This window comes from Seriola lalandi, unplaced genomic scaffold (genome assembly GCF_002814215.2).
Source record: "Seriola lalandi dorsalis isolate HSWRI2012SDOR001 ecotype SW California unplaced genomic scaffold, Sedor1 jcf7180002054400, whole genome shotgun sequence".
Taxonomy (NCBI): Eukaryota; Metazoa; Chordata; class Actinopteri; order Carangiformes; family Carangidae; genus Seriola; species Seriola lalandi.
The window spans coordinates 125,376-139,077 of NW_019524953.1; the positions used below are offsets into that span (position 1 = coordinate 125,376).

Here is a 13,702-nt window from a genome sequence, read left to right on the forward strand (position 1 = left end):
ACATTTTGTTTTATGAGTATAAAAACTCTATCTCTGTCTCTTTACAGGGAGACCCTGGTTTCCCTGGTTATCCTGGTCTACTGGTGAGTCCACGGCAGATCACATGAAACTCTTAGCACTCCAGTCTTTTACATATTAAACACATGATCAGGGTTGGCCCCTGGTGGTCTGGATGGTGGAGCCTGTTGGGAACATTTTGGCTCTGATGTCAAACATCACAGAGCTGGAGGTTGAAGCTGCTGGAGATCATTTCATATTTTCGCCTCCCCCTCGATGTTTACCTGTTGTCTTGGTGTCACACTCACCACTCTAATGAGGAGGTTTGACATTAATATCTTTTCATTCTGAAAGTCATTTTCTGGTTCCCTTCACAAAAAGGCTTTTAATGTGAAACTTCTGTACTAAGTGCTGAGTTTCACTGACAGTGGCGCTCACACTGAAATAAAAGAAAAACAATGATGGGACAAAGGGAGTGAGTGAGGGACAGTCCACAGGCTCTAAGTCCATCTGTGCCCTATACATGAATGAAGACATGAGATGCTGTTGTCTGTCCCCAGGGTGAGGACGGTCTGCAGGGACCCAAGGGATACCCAGGACGTAAAGGGAACCGGGGTCGAGGGGTGAGCGACTACGAACCTGTGACACTAGGTTATTATTGAGCATGTTTTTGCTTAGTCGTTGACTTTTGTCTCTGGTCTGATGGATGCAGGGGAACTCAGGCCAGTCTGGAGAATCAGGACAGACTGGAGAAGTGGGATATCCAGGACACACAGTGAGTGGGGGAGGGAGAGTATCATCATCATCATCATCATCTTACTGTGCTGAGTTTGCATGTTCTCCCTGCACCTGCATGGGTTCTCTCCGGACTTCCTCTCACAATCCAAAGACATGCACAATAGATGGATTGGAGACTCTGATGCTTTACTATACTATGATATTTTTAGTGCCTTCTTATACTATGATGTTTTATGACTTTATTTATGCCTTACTATACTTTCACGTTTTTATGACTTTTATGCCTTACTTTGACATATTTATCACCTTTTGTACATTACTATATTATGACGTTTTTATTACTTTTCAGACCATACTATACAATGACGATTTTATGACTTTTTATACAATTTCATTGCCACAACCTTTTAAACCTTATAATACTATGATGTTTTTATGCCTTTTATGCCCTTCTATATCATAACAACTTCATGACTTTTATGACTTACTATGTTATGACAATTTCATAACTTTTATCACAATTTCATTTTCATGACTTTTGATGCCGTACTAAACTGTGATGTTTTTATCACTTTTTATGACTAAATATACTATTGCGATTTCATTACTTTTTATACAATTTCATTTACATTAATTTTGACTTAATATACAATGTTGTTTTCAACTTTTTATGCCGTATTATACTGTGAAGTTTTTATGACTTTTTGTGCCTTGCTTTACTATTACAATTTAATGACTCTTTATACAATTTCATTTTCGTTACGTTTTATGCCTTACTATAGTATGACATTTTTATTATTTTTTATGTCTCACTATACAATGATGTTTTTAGGACTTTTTATACCCTACTATATTATAATGATTTTATGACTCACTATACTATGACATTTTTAGGACTTTTTATGCCTAAATTTACTGATGATTTCATAACGTTTTCATAAAATTTCATTTTCATGACTTTTTATAACTCACTATACTATGACATTTTTATGACTTATTATTGCCTGTTACTGTGATGTTTATATGACTTTTTATGTCTAACTTTATCATAACAATTTTTGATTCTTTATACAATTTCATTTTCACAACGTTTTTATGACTTTTTAGAACCTTACTTTGCATTGACATTATTATTACTTTTCAGGCCTTACTATACAATGATGTTTTTATGACTTTTATGCCTTACTATATTATGATGATTTTACTACTTTTAATACAATTTCATTTTCGTAACTTTTTATACCTTACTATACTATGACGTTTTTTTATGACTCTTTATGCTTTACTATACTATGATAATTTTATGACTTTTTACACCTTACTATATTATGATGTTTTTATGACTTTTTATGCCTTACTATACTATAATTTTTTAAAACCTTACTAAACTATGATGTTTTAGTGACTTTTTATGCTTTACTTTACTATTATGTTTTTAGGACTTTTTATACCTTACTATACTATGACAATTTTATGACTTTTCATGCCTTACTATACTATGACGTTTTTATGACTTTTAAACCCTAATATAGTATGATGTTTTTTTTACTTTTTATGCAATTTAATTTTCATTACTTTTTATGCCTTACTATACTATGACGTTTTTATGACTTTTTATACCTATGACGTTTTTTTTACTTTTTATACAATTTAATTTTCTTTTTTTTTATGACTCCTCATGCCTTACTATACTATGACTTAATGACTTTTAATACAATTTAATTTTCATGACTTTTCATACCTTACTATACTATGATGTTTTTATGACTTTTTATACAATTTCATGTAAATGACTTTTTATGACTCACAATACTATGACATTTTTAGGACTTTTTATGTCTTAATATAATATGCCGTTTTTATGACATGATATGCCTCAATGACCCTTTATGCCTTACTATATCATTATTTTTTAATTAATTTTCATGACTTACTATACTATGATGTTTTAATTCCTTTTATGCCTAACTATAACAGTTTTATGACTTTCATTTCATGCGTTTTTATGACCTTTTATGCCTTTATATACTTTATATTTCTAATGCCTTACTTTACTCTGACGTTTTTATCCTTTACTATACTATTTGTTATGTTTTTATCAGAACTGATTTGGACCCAGAATATAGACAGAACACATAGCACACCAGCAATTACATTGCAAGGGAGTTTATTGAGGAAAAGCAATAGTAATGGTGAATGCAGAGGGGGAGTGGGTCCGGGGAATCCAGGTGTCTGGTGAGTTCACAAGGCAGGAGTACAGAGGACGGTGGCAGGAGGCGTGGCGTGGCGTGGCGTGGCGTGGCGTGGCGTGGCGTGGCGTGGCGTGGCGTGGCGTGGCGTGGCGTGGCGTGGCGTGGCGTGGCGTGGCGAGGCCACAGTGGCAGGATCAGCAGCACACAAATAAGAAGTCTTCTGGAGCACAGGAGAACAAACAGTTAATACAGACAAAACACCAGGGAGATCACTGAAACACTACATAACTCTGTAGTCACACAAACTAATCAGAGCAACAAAGGTTAAGAGCAATGAATGGATGGATGACCGGGGTACATATACTGCAGAGATTGAGTGATAGATTGCAGGTGTGGTAGTGAGCTGCTGTCCAGACCACGCCTCCACTGAGTCACCTGATGTCAGGGGAAGCACAAGACATACACATATACACAGGGGAGGGAGAAGAACAGTAAAAGGGAAAAAACACTGGGACTGTGACACTATGACTATTTTATACCTCACTATACCATGATGTTTTTATGCCTTATATAAAAACTGTGCCTAAAGGGCTCAAAATGGCTCCCACAGAGCCCTCATGTCCTCGATGGTTTGACAGTGGTACAGAACTGAACCCTCACAAATTTATCATCTCAGCCTGGTTCATCACTTTTTAGTGTCCGGAAACACTACACAACACAAAAATAATAATCAAATAATTTGAGGTTCCAGCTGCTCAGACCTTAGGATCTGATGCTTTTCCTCATCGTTCAGGAGAGTGAATTGAGGATTTCGGGTTTTGGACTGTCGGTCAGAATAAACAGACGTTATTCATAGACAAAATAATGAATAGAGAAAACTCCTCTGTAACTCTGACACCTTTATGTTCCATCTGAACTCTGAGTGGAGAATTTACTGACGATGATGATGAAGAGAAAAGGTCAATAATTACTCTTTTTTTTTTTCCTCCTCTCAGGGTCCCAGAGGTCCACCTGGAGGCAAAGGCATGACTGTGAGTCCACCTTAAACTGAACTTCACCTGCCAACGTTGACAGAAAAATCAAAACCAAAACTTATTTTTTCTACATGACGTCTTTTTTGTGTCCTCAGGAGTGTCAGCTGATCACCTACATCAGAGACAACTGTGGTAAGAGACCAGAGTGTTGTATATATGTCTTAGAGGAACATGTATCCAGTCAGTTACAGGCTCTTCAGAGTTAGACTTCCCCCATCTTACCCTGTGAACTGATCTCATCCCTTTCTCTTCTCACAGCTTGTTCCATCGGTGAGTATCTGCAGCTAAACAATCAGAACCATGTGGTGAGTTCAGTTCAGACCTCCGGCCTCAGAGTGAGACCATCACCAGGGAGAGCTCTCATTACAAGCTCCTCTGGCTTCAGGCGCTGTTGATGTTGGACGAAGGTTGACTGTTCCAATATCTACATGATCTTCTCCCAGTGTTTGTAGGACAATCATATGAAAGACTGTCTCTGTCCATTCAGACTGAAATATCTCAGCAGCTACTGGATGGACTGTGATGAAATTAGTTTCACATGTTCACGGTCCCCAGAGGATGAATCCTGCTGACTCTAGTCTTTCTTTGGTTCATGTTTGGGGTTTAGATGGAGTTAATGAAAATGAAACTATCCACCCAGATATGAACCAAGCAGGACACTTTAATGTGTATCATGCACTCTTCCCTTTTTACCCATCAGACCACATATAGATCTATATGAAACTGAAAACAAATACTAAAACTAAAAACTAATCCCTGTGGTGATGTGATCATCAGTCTGAGCAGCTGCTGCGTCCAGTCACTAACAGATTTCTGTCTGACTTCACTGAAGGATCTGAACTGAGGTGGGAAAGATAAATAAATAATCTCTGACCCCGCCTCCTCCTTCCTTCCATGGAAAGCGTCATGAGGTCAAAGATCTGAAGGAGAATTCATCAGGACTCAGGAAAAGAAAAGGAATCTGACTGCACTTACACTAGGAGGTTTTAAACTTTATTTATAACACATTTATAAAATAATAAATCCTCCTCTAACCACAAACACAAAACAAACAGGACTGAATTGCTTAGATAAGAAAAGTTGAAATATTAAACTAATAAAATAAAAATGATGAACTGAGCAAGAGATCAGAATAAATTATATTCAGACAGAAGTTTCCTGACAGTCCTTTACATTTGTTAACTACAGAAAATGAATGTTTAGGTCTTTCCACACAGGGAGGGTTTAGTGAAACAACTTTAATGTATAGACTATAGTATTTAGTTCTGATGATGATGTTGTTCACTATAAATTCATCAGCTCGTTCTTCATTACGACTCCGGACTGATTTAAAGAGAATTAATCAATATTTATGGATCTGAGCTTCAGTCCATCAGACAGAAAAAAGCTGCTCTGTTGTTTCTACATTTATGTGTCTCTGCTGTGGTTTTAAATAATGCTGCAGCAAGGAATTGTGGGACGGCATTTCTCCTTTCCTTTGGTAAAGGAAGCTCCAGTGTTTCCTAAAGGAGATGAAAGAGGAAGCAGTGAAGCTCCTTTCCTCATGAAGCTGCTCAGAGACTAAAGATCATTTCACTCAGTTTGAACCATCAGAAGAAAAAAAGACTTTTCCACCTCAGCTCCAGTGTGTCCTCGCTGGTTCTCCAGAGATCACTCCTCACAGCTTTGGAACGACCCTCCAGATGTTGGACTGGTCGAGTGAGGAGTCATGAAATGAGGGAATTGGGATGTAGTGTGGTCAAAACGTCACTAAGATCCTTGGAGTTTAGTACGGGGCCATCTTCTCTTTCATGGATGCTTTCTCATCCCCTCCTCTCAACATGAAGTCTTCTTTGTTGGTTTCAGATCGATCAGAGTGCCCAGTGTACCCCACTGAGCTGGTGTTTGGTCTGGACATGTCTGAAGACGTGACCCCGACTGCCTTCGAGAGGCAGCGTGCCGCTCTCCTCTCTCTGCTGGAGGACATCACCATCTCTGAGAGCAACTGTCCAACAGGTGCCCGGGTGGCCGTGGTGGGATACAGCACCCACACAAAGTACCTGATCCGTTTCCAGGACTACCACCGCAAGAAGGAACTGATTGAGTCTGTGAAGAACATCGCCTTGGAACGCACAACTAACCGGCGCCAACTAGCGGCTGTCATGCGCTTCGTAGGTCAGAACGTCTTCAAACGTGTACGATCAGGAATGATGATGAGGAAGGTGGCAGTCTTCCTCTCTAACGGGCCTTCACAGGACGTTAACGACATTGTCACCGCCATGATGGAGTACCGGGCCCTCAACATCGTCCCAGCTGTCATCTCTCTGAGGAACGCTCCAGCTATTGGTCGAGCCATGGAGGTAGGTTTGATCTGAGTCCATAAACTAAAGAGAGGAGGCTCTGAGCCTCTCTTCTGATTGGCTGACTGTTTTCTGAGTGATCCAATAAAGATATAGCAGATTTCAGGTAAAAACACTCAGAGAAACCAAATCCTGCAAGATTTGGATGATGGGTCCAGGTGGGCGGGGCTTGGTGACTGCTACGCTGTGACATCACAAAGTTCCAGAAGTCCTCACGGCTGGTTTTAAGGCTCAGTTTCTGAATACAGGCTGTGTGCATTTCTCTGTGGACTGAGGCTTTGATACTTTCACAGTATTAATATAGAACCTAGACCTGATCTATAATCACATTACACATGGACAGAGACCTTTAGACTGACATGTCATCACAGGTACAAAAATCTGGACCAGATCTGAGAGCAGCCTGTAGAAACCTACAAATCAGACATAAGTTAATTTTTCTTCTTTTTAAAAAAGAACCCAGACCCATCTGAAGGGACTCAAGCATCACAAGACCTGGTCCAAAACAGACCTGGTCCCAAACTGACTCACTTTTTTATGAACAGCTGTTCCGAGTTTTAAACTGTCACTCAGACTGGATTGTGGTTCATATTTCATCATCTCAGTGGTTCCTAAAACAACCCAAGACCAACGCAGCATTTAAGGCAGGGTTTTTTTGTCTTCAGCGTTAGTGCCTGAAAAACAACCCTGACACTCTGAAACACAACAGCATCTCTCAGGAGAGGAGCCTCTTTAATCCTGGACATTCATGATGTTTTATTCTCCTCAGGTCGACGACTCAGGAAACTCCATCTTCACAGTGCTGGGGAGGGACATGGCCGCCGACCTGAGGAAGGTCAAGAACTGTGCGATCTGCTATGGTGAGCAGCGATAAATAAATCATCCAGTAAATTAGGAGGTGTGTGTGTGTGTGTGTGTGTGTGTGTGTGTGTGTGTGTGTGTGTGTGTGTGTGTGTGTGTGTGTGTGTCTGTGTGTGTCTGTGTCTGTGTGTGTGTGTGTGTGTGTGTCTGTGTGTGTGTGTGTGTGTTCACCTCAGTCAACTGCAGCTCCTTTTAATCTTGGACCAGTGTCAGACACACAGCAGCTTTAAAGTGGATGTGAAGTTGAGTTGGATTTTAAAAGTCAGATTTATATCATTTATATTCTCGATAAAAAGTGAGCAGCAGTGTGGGTGATGGTTTCGTGTCTTCAGACCCCTGCAGGCGTTCAGAGCAATGCTCCTTCATCCAGGAGCCAGTGCAGCCTCAGGAGGTGGATATGGACCTGGTCATGGTGGTGGACAGCTCCAGGGAGATGCAGGCTGATGAGTACGCTGGCATGCAGCAGCTGCTGGGCTCTGTGGTGGAGCAGCTGGTCGTTAGCCCCCAGCCCCGCCGAGTCGGCAACCAGGCCCGGGTGGCTGTCGTCCAGCAGAGCGGCACCCAGGCTCCCAAGGTGGAGTTTGGATTCCAGACCTACCAGGACCACAACATGATGAGGAGACACCTGATCCAGAACATGCGGCAGCAGGGCGGCTCCTCGGCTCTGGGACAGACGCTGGAGTTCACCCTGAGGGAGGTGCTCATGAAGGCCAGCCAGCCCCGCAGGAGGAGGGTGATGATGGTCGTCGTGGGCACAGAGACGGCCTACACCGACCGGGTCATGCTGAAGTACATCTCCCAGAAGGCCAAGTGTGAGGGGGTGGCGCTGTTTGTGGTGGCGGTGGGCGATCGATACATCCGGACGGAGGTGGAGGAGCTGGCCAGTCTGCCTGTCCGGCAGCACCTGATCCACGTGGGCAGACTGAAGGCCGACGAGCAGGGCTACGCCCAGCGCTTCTTCAGAGTCTTCCTCTCTGCCCTCAACAGTGAGACCAGACTCCAGATTCAATCAGTCATACTGTCTGTCTGTTAGTCTGCAGCTCGAGAGATCATCCACTTCACTTTACATATTCTCCAACAAACGTGAATGTCTTTGTCCTGTGTTTATTTCAGAGGGAATGAACACATATCCTCCTCCATCAGTAAAACCGACCTGCAGTCAGCTGGCCGCTCCGGAGGAAGGACAAGTCTTCATAGAGGGGTAACTCACACTGCTGCAGAATTACATACTGACATGATAATAATTACAGATAGTGGATGTTGAAAACATGAATCGTTCAGTCTATCAACAAAAACAATTAATAGATCTGATAATTCAGTGTTTTATGAGATGAACTGGGTCTAATTTGTAACATGATTACACACATCACTCATCCGACAGGGACTTAAATCAGTTTGTTCTGACAGAGAAAAATCAATAAAATAATAATTAGTAGCATCTCTAGAGTTCTGACATATTCTAACAGAGGACAGATTCAAACATAGCCGCCTCCTCTGAGGACGACACAGCTGAGACACTGAACATGAATCATTGTGAATCAACTGTCGGCTGCTGTGCGTCCAGCCAGGGGCAGGCACAGCTGGAGGAGTTGGAGGAGGAGGAGGAGGAGGAAGAGGAGGAGGACAGCTTCCAGGAGCAGACGGGAGGCCAGACTCAGACTGGCCAGCTGGAGTTCATCGAGACCCTGAACGGAGGGGACAGCCAGACATTTGTCTCGGGAGCTAATCTCAACGGTAGCCCACACACCACGGTCCAAAGTCATCACACACACATTGGTCTTTTTATAGTTGTCAGGACACTCACTGATGTAATGTATTCACTAACCCTCTGACTTCTGACCTCTGACCCGAGTTTAGGCTGAGCCCTAAAACCAAGTCTTAACCTTCAAACAGCCTTTGAGGTTTACAACTAGTTCAGGAGAAGACATTTGGTTCTGCTCTGTGCTTTGATGCAGAAATAAAGAAATCCTCTAATTTCCTAAAGACCATGAAGTCACTTGGCGTCGTGGCTTCCGTACATTTCCTGTGTTCATTGTCTCATGTTATTTACTACATACATGAGCTGGAGGCAGTTACATGAGACTAAACTTAATCATCTGATCTGGCCTCTGTTCAATTAGTCAATTACATTTTACATTTCCTGTCGTCCTGATCTTATGACGCAGGTGGGGGAGGGGTGGGTGGAGCCTTGTGCTGCTTCACCTTTACTAAACTACACTGAAGGATCTGATATAAATAAACTCCAAACTAACGTTACCGTTAAGTACAAACCTGCAGGTTATAACTCCAGTTGTGACAAACAGGACTTTAATATAAACACCCTGAAAGTGGAGAAACACATTCAGATCTGCAGCTTCAGCTCGTCCTGATCGCATCTTTATTGTTATCATTTGTCCCCTGAATTTCTCTCTATTTTTCATTAACAGTATGATGACTGAACTAAACCTGTGTCATGTGACCACGTGTCTACAGCTGTTCATCAGGCTGCATGTTCGGCTCGGCCGATATTCACAATTTAATATCTCGATACGTCCAGCCCAAATAATATTAATATTATCACAGTTTTATTTTTTGATATAATGAGAAATGTGTCTTATGGCGGGAAATATCGTGATATTTGCTATTATTGAATATCAGCCCAGCGTACTGCATGTGTCCTCCAGGGCAATGGCTCGTCACATTTCCATCAAATTAATAATGAATTCAGATATTATATTATATTATATATTTTATCTCAGTGTGATGTTGAAGTGTCGGCTGTTGCTCTGGACAATCTGTCAGTGTGTCATTGTACATGTGTAGTGATAGTACATGTGTGTGTTCTGCTTTCAGCCCAGTGTCAGCTGGATGCTGACGCTGGTCTCCAGTGTGAGGACTATGTCCAAGCCTGGTTCTATGACAAAAACATCGCTGCATGCACTCCCTTCTGGTATGGCGGTTGTGGCGGCAACGCCAACCGCTTTAACACGGAACATGAATGTTTCCAGACATGTGGCACCAATAGTAAGTCCTGCCTGCAGCCAACCACCAGCCTGTCAGTGTCTCTGTGATTGTAGGTCAGGGTGTCTGTCTCTAACAGTCTTCTTCATGTCTTGTTATGTCTGTCTTCATCTCAAAGTCTCTGGACATTAGAAAGTGGTAGATTTAAAGACATCAGTTCGTAGAAGCAGGTTCAGGTTGAGATTGACCAGCTTCAGTAGAGTCACAATGAAATCTGAAACTCCACCAGCTGATGCTGATTCCACAGAGTTAATGAGACTTTAAATCACTGTTTACATTGATTCAAAATAGTGAGCCCAGGTGTATCTGTACTGGTTGACAGTCTTCTCTCTGACAGATCCGGACATCCTGCCGAGGCCGCAGCTCCACAGCTTCGGCTCTAAAGGTAAAGATCTGATCAGCTGATTATTATTTATTAAAAAATGATTCAGTGAACGGAGGAACGTTCAGGATGAGATGCAGAAACACCTTTTACAGTCCTGTGTGTAAGATGAAGGAAGTGAAACTATTGGCTGCAGACAGGATCAATTTAGAAACAGGAACGTAAACGTGAAATATCAGTGAAACAGTTTGGTTCCTTAAGTTGAGACGACTCATCAGTGAAGTTTGTGCCTGATGTTTCCTGTGATCTCCGTCCTTTCTCTGTCAGACGACTGTGTCCTGGTCCAGGACCCCGGCACCTGCCAGAACTACACCATGATGTGGTTCTTTGACACCGAGCAGAACGAGTGTTCTCGCTTCTGGTATGGCGGCTGCGGCGGCAACGAGAACCGCTTCAAGACGCAAGAGGAGTGCGAGAACCTGTGTCTGACAAAGAGCCGATGAGGAGAGAAACACCAAACACGTATCAGGAAAACTTCAGGAAATCGTATTTACTCACAGACTGTTTCAACCGCTCACCAGTTTCTGCCAAAACCAAACTTTTCAACAGCTGATCGGAAGGAGGAGGAGTTTCCTTTGGCTTTTTCTTAAACATGCATGTTTGTTTCCCCAGAGCCCCTCCTGTTGTAGAGACCCCCACCCACCTTCACCTGTTACACACTCTTCCGTCAGCTCAGCTGTTTTCATGAGGCAGGTAGGGGCTGATGTAAAAGCAAGTTTATTGAGACTCTTGAAGGAATCAATCAGAACATTAAAGTGAGTTTATGTAAATCAGCTTCAACACATTATTTTCCAGAAAGGTTGCTCTGGTTTAGATTTGACTGAAGCTGAAGGGTTGATCGTAAACCTTTATTATCTTGTAACATTTGATTTTCATTTTAAAGACTGTTTTCCAAAGGTAAAGATAAGATGACGCCGCTCTCAGACAGAGTCCCGCCTTTCAACGTTTTGCTCTTGTTGGTTGTGAGAATGTTTTACTCGATTACTTTACTGCTGAGATCTGAGGAAACTGGTGATGTGACTCTACACTATTTAAACCAGTCACTGATCTGGTGACCAGAAGAGACTCATGACTTCACTTAGACTTCACATATTCAACCTGGAAACTGAAAAGTTGATCATTTTGGTTTATAAACAGAATCAGTCTGACAGCAATCCATCATGTTACATGACAAAAAGGGATATGACCTGGGTTAGAGCAGCAGCTAATGATTACTTTCATTATTTATTAATCTGCAGATTCCTTTTTTTGATTAATCAGTTCAAGCGATTTTTCTATAAAATGTCAGAAAACAGTGAAAAACGTCTTTGTCAGTTTCCCACAAACCAAAGATACGGCTCGTCTACAGCCTCAGTATTTATCCAGTGAAGTCTCACCTCTGCTGTTTCTACTGTCAACAATGAATCGAAGGAAACACTGACAGAAGAAAAGATATGGAGTCCAGGTCTCTGTCCCTAGAACCGGTCTGACGTTGTGTAGTCGCTCTGTTCTCTGTCGTTCACATCTGAGCAGGAAGTGAGCGAATGAAACGTCACAACTGCTGAACATAACTTTGAAATAAAGACCAAGGATTTTTCTTAAAAGGTGCTATATGTAAAAAAATTTTTTATCGCAACTCAGCTAACGTTAGCATTAGCATTAGCAGCTGTTTACTTACCAGTCTAGAGGAAACGTTGTGAGTTCAGTATCAAACTTCATTCAGATGTCTCCAGGCCTGGAAACAAGCACCAATGTTGACTCTGGTTTGCTTCTATTTCAATCACGTTCTTGCCGGGAGGTGGGGGTGGACTTTCATTCATTAACAAGAGGTTAGACTCCGCCCTCATGTCGGAGTGACACCACTACAGTGACTCACTATCGCCTCTTGAGGAACAGAGTGATATTACAGGACAGGCCTGGGCTAGCTGGTTAGCATGCTAACATCCAAACTGTTTCTTGTTCACATCCTCTTGATAATGTTAAACATACATATAGCAGCTTTAATAAATCTTAGGGGTTAAAGGTTCTGGAGCTGCGTCAGGGTTGATGTGATGTTGCTCGGCATCTCATTTATTCCACCAACATAAACACGGCTGCAGCTAGAGTCCCAGTCACAGCCCATAAAAGGTCTGAAGCGTCTCTGCTGTGAGCGGCGAGGTTTCAGCCTGTGTCATCGTCTGCCTGTGGAAATCACAGTGTGGTTTATCAAACCGACTCATGGTGCTTCATGTAAAGAAACAACAATAATAAAGAATTAAAGAAAGTGTGGATGATGTGTCTGTTCGTCTAAAGGGGATTAATGTTCAGTGAGGGTGAAACCTGCTGCTGTGTTTACTCGTATTTCCAGAGGAGGTCATTGATTTCAGACACAAACAAAAGCAGCTTCTCATCTCTAGTCTTGTGTTTCTTAATGTTTCCGGTTCAGGCGACATACGTGAAGCTGTATCATGGTGACAGACTGAGGCTAACGCTAACAGTCTGTTAGCTTAGAGAGAGGTTCTTAATGCGTCATGTTTCCCCTTCACCTAAAGAAAAAGCTTTTCAGATGAGCTGAGACCTGCTGCTTCGACTCTTCTTCAGCTCCATATGTGACCTCAGCTGTTGTGTCTGTTAACTTTTCTTTTACTAACCCTAACCTCATCGCTAACCACAGCTGGTTCCTGAGCTACAGCTAACCACAAGTTCATGTTCACACAGCTCTGTACTGTGTTTACATCAGTCCAGCTCCTCATGAACATGCTCCGCCCACTGGAAGCGTCACCACCTATGGCCAGCAGCTGTATCGGATGATGTACATCTGGATTTAAAAGTTGTGGCCTCAGACAAAGACGTTCTCTGACGGACAGACAGCAGAGACCATCTGTTAATGAGAAGGGTCAAATCTGAAGCTAAAGTTTGCTAAGCTAAAAGGAGGGGTCACAAGTATTACTACCAATCAGAAGATGGCTTGAGGTCAAAGGTCACAGCACCAAAAATGAAACATAGCCAATAATGAGGTCAACGTTACCTAGCAACAGAAGTTGTGTGTTAACCTCTGTCAAAACAAAAAGTGTTGATAACTGTTTGATTAAAGAAGATAAGCGACACAAGTAGAAAGTTAATATTGTGGGGCTGGAGTCATTCATCAACTAATTATCAGATCTTGAATCAACCAATAAATGACACAAATAAACGAGGAGC

The 13,702-nt window shown here is 42.1% G+C and overlaps 1 protein-coding gene across 3 annotated transcripts in view; it reads left to right on the top strand.

Annotated features, from left to right (window-relative positions):
- LOC111657450 (collagen alpha-6(VI) chain-like) overlaps window positions 1-12,785 on the top strand; it is a 59,538-nt gene extending 46,753 nt beyond the window's left edge. For 2 of the 3 annotated variants that reach the window (XM_023409626.2, XM_023409628.2), the window contains 14 exons: window positions 48-83; window positions 558-620; window positions 710-772; window positions 3,923-3,958; window positions 4,057-4,093; window positions 4,220-4,231; window positions 5,807-6,300; window positions 7,070-7,160; window positions 7,494-8,147; window positions 8,275-8,362; window positions 8,726-8,895; window positions 9,994-10,164; window positions 10,499-10,546; window positions 10,811-12,785. In XM_023409626.2, coding sequence (XP_023265394.1) covers window positions 48-83; window positions 558-620; window positions 710-772; window positions 3,923-3,958; window positions 4,057-4,093; window positions 4,220-4,231; window positions 5,807-6,300; window positions 7,070-7,160; window positions 7,494-8,147; window positions 8,275-8,362; window positions 8,726-8,895; window positions 9,994-10,164; window positions 10,499-10,546; window positions 10,811-10,986 — 2,139 coding nt within the window. In that variant the 3' untranslated portion in view covers window positions 10,987-12,785. The remainder of the gene's footprint in view (window positions 1-47; window positions 84-557; window positions 621-709; window positions 773-3,922; window positions 3,959-4,056; window positions 4,094-4,219; window positions 4,232-5,806; window positions 6,301-7,069; window positions 7,161-7,493; window positions 8,148-8,274; window positions 8,363-8,725; window positions 8,896-9,993; window positions 10,165-10,498; window positions 10,547-10,810) is intronic. The other variant, XM_023409627.2, reaches the window with a different exon arrangement.
- Window positions 12,786-13,702: the final 917 nt, after the last annotated feature.